The sequence below is a fragment of the Haliaeetus leucocephalus genome, unplaced genomic scaffold (assembly GCF_000737465.1).
Source record: "Haliaeetus leucocephalus isolate CR32 unplaced genomic scaffold, Haliaeetus_leucocephalus-4.0 Scaffold1000, whole genome shotgun sequence".
Classification (NCBI taxonomy): Eukaryota; Metazoa; Chordata; class Aves; order Accipitriformes; family Accipitridae; genus Haliaeetus; species Haliaeetus leucocephalus.
The window spans coordinates 3,381,544-3,389,826 of NW_010973436.1; the positions used below are offsets into that span (position 1 = coordinate 3,381,544).

General features: G+C 44.6%; 3 protein-coding genes across 14 annotated transcripts in view; 2 read left to right on the forward strand and 1 right to left on the reverse strand.

Moving 5' to 3' along the window:
• APOBEC2 (apolipoprotein B mRNA editing enzyme, catalytic polypeptide-like 2) overlaps positions 1 to 4,426 on the forward strand; it is a 10,970-nt gene extending 6,544 nt beyond the window's left edge. Inside the window, exons 2-3 of one of the 2 annotated variants that reach the window (XM_010584694.1) lie at positions 1,570 to 2,117; positions 2,716 to 4,426. In XM_010584694.1, coding sequence (XP_010582996.1) covers positions 1,570 to 2,110 — 541 coding nt within the window. In that variant the 3' untranslated portion in view covers positions 2,111 to 2,117; positions 2,716 to 4,426. Of the gene's footprint in view, positions 1 to 1,569 lie in introns of both variants that reach the window. The other variant, XM_010584693.1, reaches the window with a different exon arrangement.
• Positions 1 to 7,732, reverse strand: part of OARD1 (O-acyl-ADP-ribose deacylase 1) — a 23,851-nt gene extending 16,119 nt beyond the window's left edge. For 3 of the 7 annotated variants that reach the window (XR_775452.1, XR_775450.1, XR_775451.1), the window contains exons 1-6: positions 7,522 to 7,639; positions 7,132 to 7,199; positions 6,432 to 6,576; positions 6,221 to 6,279; positions 5,729 to 5,841; positions 5,235 to 5,398 (exon numbers count right to left, since the gene is read on the reverse strand). Coding sequence is in view for 4 of the 7 variants with exons in the window: in XM_010584688.1 (XP_010582990.1) it covers positions 4,533 to 4,626; positions 5,300 to 5,398; positions 5,729 to 5,841; positions 6,221 to 6,279; positions 6,432 to 6,576; positions 7,132 to 7,199; positions 7,522 to 7,597 (654 nt within the window). In the remaining 3 variants the exon portion in view is untranslated. The other 4 variants (XM_010584688.1, XM_010584692.1, XM_010584691.1 and 1 more) reach the window with 4 other exon arrangements.
• Positions 7,733 to 8,011: 279 nt separating this feature from the next.
• Positions 8,012 to 8,283, forward strand: part of NFYA (nuclear transcription factor Y, alpha) — a 13,815-nt gene continuing 13,543 nt past the window's right edge. For all 5 annotated transcript variants that reach the window (XM_010584698.1, XM_010584697.1, XM_010584699.1 and 2 more), the window contains exon 1: positions 8,012 to 8,129. The gene's annotated coding sequence lies outside the window, so the exon portion shown is untranslated. The remainder of the gene's footprint in view (positions 8,130 to 8,283) is intronic.

The window sequence follows — 8,283 nt, forward strand, 5'->3', positions numbered from 1 at the left end:
CCATACGATTCTCTTCCGCTGTCTCTGGAGACATCTTGCGAGGTGTTGCATCACAAATTGTTCTTTCCTCTCAGCAGAACAACGCTTTGCCACTTACTCCTGCAGCCTTGTTGCTCTCTCCAATTAAAATTTCCAAGAGTCTGAGAATCTCTCCTGACCTTTGCTCAGTGTACCCCCTGGAGAGGCCTGACATTATAATCTGACTATAGATGAGACAGGGATGAATAAAACACTTACTGTTTTACAAAGATTCATTATTGCCTCACTGGGAATATCAAGGTTACAGGTCTACCTAAAGCTCAGATGAGAGGAATGCAACATGCCAGAAGATTACTGGTGTGTAATAAATGAAATGTTGTGTTACTACTTTATTTCACCTTGGCTTTGGCTACTCCGTGCAGTCTTCACTCCCATCCTTTGTAGCATTTAGCAGGTCACAAGGCATGTTGTGAGAAGTGTCTTTTTCATCTTTCCACCTAACATCCTTCAAGAACCAGTTCTTGTACTGATGTACTCCATAGTTAGATGCTACAGGGGGCAATCAGGAAAGCCTGGTACTCCATAAGAAAGCAACAGGTACTATGAGATGATGCAGCTTTCCTTTTTCACCTCTTCAGTCAGCAACGCTTAAAAGCTATACACAGTATTTTAAGGGACTAATTTTAACTTCCCTAAATAACAGCAGACTACCTTGTTTGGGTGAAAGAGGACTGCAAACACATTACTCACTGCAATGATTCACTTTGGATTATGCTTATCTAGAAACCCAGAATGGCAGAGGTGCACAACAAATTAAAGTATGTGAAGTTTATCAGTAGTATCCATGAGACAGCTATCAAACTTCAGTAGGAAATACACTTTTTCATAGTGAAGTTAGATTTGATCTCAGATATTTTATTAAAACAAAGTCACAACATATTCCTACTGAATATCAGTATTCAACTGATACTGGAAGAGTAAAACTAGAACACGTAAAAACTCCAACTAGTCGGTCACGCTTGCCTCTACTCAGAGGAAATCCAGACTGCAAAAGCACTGGGGGTAAAACATTAATTAGCAATGCCAACGTCCTAACAATTTAGGACAACAGATCCCACAGATTAACATTGCAATACCACTCCCAAAAAAACTATGTTAATGGCCTAGAAAACAGAAGAACAGTTCAGTCTACAGGTGCATTAAGACTGGGAAAATGCCAATTGCCGTCTCTCCTTACCAAAAGTGAATATCATAGTCTCAAGAAATACATTTCAGAAGCAAGTTCCTCTTCAAATACCTCAATGCAGATACCAGAAATTCCCAGTATAAGTTTGTTAAAATGAATTGAAAAAAGACTAGGTAGTAAGAATGGGCCTCGAAGCCTCACCACACAGCAATACTAGCTGAATATCTTACAGTTTTGGATGTATTGTTATCCTCCTATTAAAAGGCATCTCCTTTTAATACATGAAAAAATACAGCTATCATAGATGCAGCAACTTGTCCAAGATCACACACAAGAACTAAACCAATGCTATAACCCCTTATTATCTGCCTCTAAGACGCTTCTTTCCTCTCCACTCTCTATAGGGAACGCCTCCCAGCCATGTTTTTCAAATTCCAGTTCAGGAATGTGGAATACAGCTCAGGCAGGAACAAAACCTTCCTGTGTTATGTTATTGAGACCCAAGGCAAAGAGTCAGTGACTTCTCGGGGTTACCTGGAAGACGAGCATGCGGCCGCCCATGCAGAAATGGCTTTCTTCAACACAATTTTACCGAAGTGTGAATCAAACCTCCGCTACAACGTCACCTGGTACGTCTCTTCCAGTCCCTGTGTGACCTGCGCCGATCGGATAACCGAGATGCTAAAGAAGAACAAGAACCTGCGTCTGACAATCATGGTAGGGCGCCTCTTCATGTGGGAAGAGCCAGAAATGCAGGCTGCCCTGAAAAAAATGAAGTCAGCTGGCTGCAAGCTGAGGATTATGAAGCCTCAAGACTTTGAGTATGTCTGGCAGAACTTTGTGGAACAGGAGGAAGGAGAGGAAGCAAAGGCTTTCGTGCCATGGGAGGACATTCAAGAGAACTTCCAGTATTATGAGGAAAAGTTGGCTGAGATTTTGCACTGAAGCTCACGTGAGTGAGGATTTCCACTTGGTCACCTATCTATTCATATTAGTATTACAGACTCCTCTTTTTTTCTTCCAGTTGTTAAAGGCATAACCCAGAGCCAATTTCAGTTACTGTTACTCTCACACATACCTGGCTGGGTTTGCCTGTACCCGAATATTGAAAATAATCCTAAGCAGTACCTTCCCCCTTCAAAGGTGGTAACACGACAGCAGGCTCCTCCACAGCAGACACTTAAGGGAGTTAGAACTGGTTTGTTGTTTGTTTTTTTTTTTTCTCCTCAGAGTAAACACCTCCAGGAATCAAGAATAAAAAGGTACTAGGGTCAGTAGGTGCAACAAGAATACCTCATTGTTGCCCACATGCATGATATTCAAGACACATGGCAACAGTGAGAGGAATGTACAGAAAAGGGGATTTCCCCCATCCCTCAAAGCCTAGCCCTCTAGAAAAAAAAACAACCACTAGAGGAAATTAGACTTATCATTGCAGAATTCCCCCCCCCGCCCTTTTTTTTAAGGGGTACTCAAGAGTCACCTATTTAAGCCATAAAAACATGAAGGCATTTAAAGGTTCTAACATGTCTCTCTTTTTCCTTCCCCAGGACCAATTCAGAAAGGATCCATGAAGAGAGATGCAACAGACTCAGACATCTGGCACACTCCCGCTTTCCAAAGCTTTGATTCCAGCAGGATGGAGTACCAACTCCTGGAAGACTAGACTGATGGACTACAAACACAACACAGATCTTTGGTGTTTGGGATTTCTTTGTTTTATTTTGTTCCTTCCTCCCCACCCCAAACAAACCCATGCTGCCTCTGCTGATAGGAAGAAGAGAAGGCAACAACATACTGTGTGATTGAAAGCCGTGGATGAGATGGATTGCAGTGGACCTACAGGAAAGACTGTAGGCTTCGCATACTGAGACTACTTTACGAGAAAAGACCTTAGAACAAAGCTGCCAATTAGACAAATGCATTTAGAAAGTACATACATCATAAATGTTAAAAAGACAGGGATTTAAGATTAAAAAAAAGCTTTTCTTCCTCTGTTGTCCTCAATAATCAGAGCTGTGATTTAAATCAGGGCTAACTGGTTTATTCTAAATTATGATGGAAGCCTAAGTACTCGATTTCAAATACTTTCTCCCCTTATTCAATGATGTTTGTGATATAAAACTGGGAAAAGCAAAGTGAAATAAAAATGGAAGTCACTGCAAAAGCCTACAGCACTGTTTATTCCTTCTTCTCTATTTGCAAGAGGTCCTAAATTTAATCTGACAAGTGAGACATCCTGGGACAGCCACGTATGAAATATTTCGTAGCTGAAGTGCAGCATGATAAGAAGGGAAAATTACTATATGCCAAAAAAAATTCAAGAGTACATACAAGTGTGGAAGACAGAGAGAGAAAGAATATGGGTGTATCACTTTCCGTATAAAAAAAGACACAAACCAAGCAAGGGTCACAGGGATGCTCGTTAGCCAAGAAACTGAGTCAGGGCTGGTTCTTCCAAGTTCATGTTGGTTTCTCCTGCACTGGAGACACAGCTGGACATGCACACATAAAAGTGCTGACTGCACCCATCTCTCACCTCAGTCAACCGCACTAAATTCTGGCATAAATTTTCAAGGCAGAAAAAAACAAGTGGCAATGAGAACACCTTTGCTGAGCGCCACTGTGGATTTCATCTCTTTGCCACTCGATTTAAAAAACAAACATAAATTAAGTGTAAGGACTAAATTAATGAGCAGTCTTGATGCCCACTCTGGATCAGCTCAATACTCCAAGTTCCTATTTGTCTTACTGAGTTTATTTTTTTTCCAGTTGTGTATTTAGCCACAGCAATTAGCCACCAGAAACAAGTTTACAAAGGATGGTCAACAAACAGGGAGAGTAATAATATGAAGCTCTTAAAGACACAAACAGGATTTGCAGATCTGCATCAGCAAAGAAACCACACAATACAGATTAATCCACGATGCTAAGAACAGAAAACACTCCATGCGTTCAATTCATAGTGAAAACCAATTAGGAACCCTATGTTATGGTACAAACTTCTCAACTGTTATGTCCCATCTTTTAGATTTATTCAACGTATCTGGCATTTTTCTGGGCATTCAATATGAGAGAAGTCAAAAAGATTTGTTATTATGGGAGGGTGGGAAAAACCAAACATAAAGGAAATGCAGAATATATCATAGTTCAGTATTGGAACCAAACTTTCAAAAACCAAGTGTTTACCAATGATCTGATGAACTAAGTGTGTTACTGATTTGCTTTTGCTATTGGTGACATCAAACACCAACCTACATATAAGAGCTAAACTACAAATGCAGTAAAAAAAGAAATATGAAAAACAAACCTTAAACTCCATGCTATGACTTTTGATGGCACATCAGTCATTCACACGTGTGGATTCTCAGAAAACTGAGTTCTGCAGGCTATGCGGCATAAAATGCACACAAGGTGTCTTTACACATCTCCACCATTCCCCTTCAAAACCCAGGTTTCCTCTAGAATACAGCCACAACACATACAGACGTGTTTTTCAAAATGACCATGCTCTGATCTGACAGCAGAGTACTGAAGAGCTATTTATTTAATGTTGACAGCATGATTCTTAGCGAGTACAGTCTCATAACAAAAAATTGTATTTATGGCCAGAAGGTAGAAATTAAATTTTTAATCCTGTAACGAACAGAGTAACTAAACTGTATGCCAGATATGAACATTGCAAAACTTTGGAAAAAAAAAAAAGTGTCAGGGCTCCACAGCTCACCATTATCAACCGTAACTACAAACCAACAAATACCTAAGCAACAGACAGCTCCAATTTCACTCTGCACAGGAACTGTCAGCCTTAAGTAGAAGCTCTAGTGCAAGCAGGTGCTCCGTGGAGGACCAGTGACATCTGGTGGCTTCCTGGGACGGATTGACGGGGCACTCCCAGAGGGTTACCACAACACCTCTGCCTTCTTTACAGGCTCCCTGAACACTACATCCCAAATTAGCTGCTCTGGAGCTTTGTTGTTGTTGTTGTTGTTGTGAAAAGCCACTGCCAACACAAGAGTGAGCTACACTCAAACGAAGAATGTGCTCAGCATGCAGTTTCCCCCCTCACCAATTAACAGGTTTCCACTCCTGAAAGCAAGGGAAATGGGGTTCTCTTTAAACTCTTTTGCTCACAGAGTGTAAACTGTGATCTTTATATCTGTGTCTTCAAACACTTCCCCAAGTATTGCTGAAACTTTATTCCAATCCAGGCGGTCAAGTCCACATCCAATCCTGGAAAATAAGATATCAAAACAGCTGTAATGGCCTCTTTTGGAGCATGCTATGAACAACTAGCACTTCAAGCAGCTACAGTTTTATGTGGCACTAACTGAGCTCACCTCAAATCAACATATACAGTTAAAATAAGGAAACAGCCAAGCCTTATGTTTTGCTATCATTTAAATGCACTGGGAAACGCAAATTTCATTTGCACAATTGGACAGAAGAGTTGAAGAGAAGTGGATACTTGAACTCTTATTTCACAGCAGGGGATCATCTCTCAAACATCCTTCTATGCAAGAAACACTCAAGTATTTACATCGCAGTAACTGTTTTTCTTACCTAGGCATAGAAATGTCAGTAACTCCATTGTTTAGACAGTGAGCTTTCATGGCTTCTAAACTCTTTCGCATGTTCTCATATGTTGGTTTGTGAGAAACTTTCTTCTTCGTAATCTAAGTATAAATGTAAAAGGTCAGTTGTGCCTTTGGCATGATCACTGCAAACTACTTTTTTTTTTAAAAAACATATTCCACTACACTCTGAAACTCCACACCCAGACTTGCTACTGTGAAGAGAAAAAGACTCAGAATAAGAACCATGTTTCACAGCGTAAAATAGTGTAATTTAGCAGCTAGTTCTGTCCATTTGGAGTTTAAATATACATACACAAGACAGCTTGGCTTCTCCTCAACTAGCAATATTTGAGTAATACATCTCACACCTCTTATTTAGAGGAACATACTAAAAAAATTCACAACTATTAAAGTCCTCATCATCATACCTAATATAGTTTAGTCACAGGCAAGTGCCTAAGTGATGTCCCACTCTTACCAGGTAGTAAATGTATCGATCCTCTCTTTGGAGAACTGCCACCTCCCCAGTCTTCTTTTCTAAAGTGAAGAAATTAAGAAGGTATTTTTGAAACAGTTACATTCCACTACATAATTCCCCCTACACCCCAAGTAGCTTGGAATACCCTTATTGCTGGAAATCAAGGTTTTCCCTTCAGCTCCTGCATGTCCACCCCACGTGTATCACTCACGTTGATCCAACAGCTCTTGTACGCCTCCAAACTTTTTCTTAAAAAGAACGGCTATGCCTGCACCCATGCGACAGTCCTCGCTGATGCAATGAGCCAATGAGTCCGTCTGCGGGCATGAGAAAAGGTCCCCCTTAACACATTTGATCTGGAAAAGAGCACAAACAGAAGGGCAAATGAAAATAAGCTAAGAGTGCAGACTCAGATACTACAATACTAAGATAACAGGCAGTCTGGCAAGCCTGTAGATGAAAGCGCGTAAGATACTGAGTTTAAGATGCAGTTCACAAGTAGATGAGTTGGCATGAAATATGAACCCAATATACAGGTAACTATCTATCTTTTCTACAAGATCAGCTATAAGTACCACATGCCAGCTCAGCAGTTAATTTTACAAAATCAATGCTTAAAAAGGAAAACTGCATAACAGAGAGTACAGCTGGATTAGTGCACATCTTCAGCATACTATTGGTGTGTCAGTGCTGGATATTTAGTTAAGTAGGTAAGCTCTGTGCTGTTGTACAGTATCTGCATCATTGACATAAGCACAAAAGCGCAAGAAATTTAGCAGTGTCAGCCACTTTCCTCCAAAAAGGTAGATAGTACAGCCAGCTGCCACGTTACTGGGCCTCCAATAACAGGAAGGCCTCTTTACTGAGACACGCATCACAGCAGTAGCCCACATAACCCATTTTCTACGCACTCTCTCCTCCTGATCCTTGGAGAAGTGGGTGGCCATGGTAACACGGGCTATGGTGAAGACTCCTGCAGCTGGAAAGATGACAGAGAGAAGAACAGAGTTATCAGGAACCCCAAACTAGGCAGTAAGCTGGTGTGCCAGAACATGCAAGGCTAAGCCTACTTCATCTATGGGACAGCCGCGACAATCGAGACACCCCCTGAAAGCAGAAAAGGAGGTGGCCAGTACCCCCGAAGAGTGTGGCGCAAGCTTTCCCGCTGCAGCCCCACAGCTCCAGCCCAGGAGGTGCAAGGAGGCCTCAGCCCAGGCTCATCACCCAACTGGCACCCACGGGCCTTCCATCCTCCTCCAAATCACCCCTGCCCCTTCAGGAAACCCCTCAGCTGGCCACACCCGCGGGCACGGTGTGAAGAACGATCCGCCGGGCCGGGGCCTGCACCACGAAGAACCTCCCCAGCGCTCCCCACATCGGCCAACCCAACCCTTCCTCCGCTGCACCACGGCGGCCTTATCGTCACCTAAACATGGCCGCCGGCGCTCGCCTCTCTAGGCGGGCGGGAGGAACGCCCTCTCTATGATACTCGCCGAGAACATTCCGAAGGCCAACCCGCCGTGGCGCCGGCGCATGCGCAAGGCGCTCGGAGGCGGAGCCTAGGGTAAGAGGAGAAAGGGGGTGGGGCCGCAGCCGGCGCTTGCGCATTGCCGGCCGCGGCCGCCCTACGAGGCGCGCGCACTGCCTGGGGCGCAGGCGCAGTTGCCGCGGGTGGGCAGGGCGCGGGCGGGCGGGCGGTGCCCGGCGCTAAGGGCCGCGAGGAGGGAGGCGGGGCCACCCGGGGCGGGCGCCGCCGTGCGCCTGCGCCGCCCGCGCCCGCCCCCTCCCTTGCCTTTGTTCGGGGTTGGGCGCCATTTTGCGCGGCGGCTGAGTGGAGGCGCTGATTGGGTTTCGGGGACCGGTAGCGGAGCCAATCAGCGCGGGACCCGAACCGGGGGAGCGAGGCACGGTGAGTGCGAGCAGCCAATATGGAGCCCCCGAGCGCCGGCCCCAGCGCCGGGATTGGCGGGGCCGAGTGACCAGTCAGGAGGCCGCTCGCAGGGCCGGGGCCGGCCGGCCGGGCACTGGGGGGGAGGCGAGGGGACGGGGCCCGGCTCCTCCCG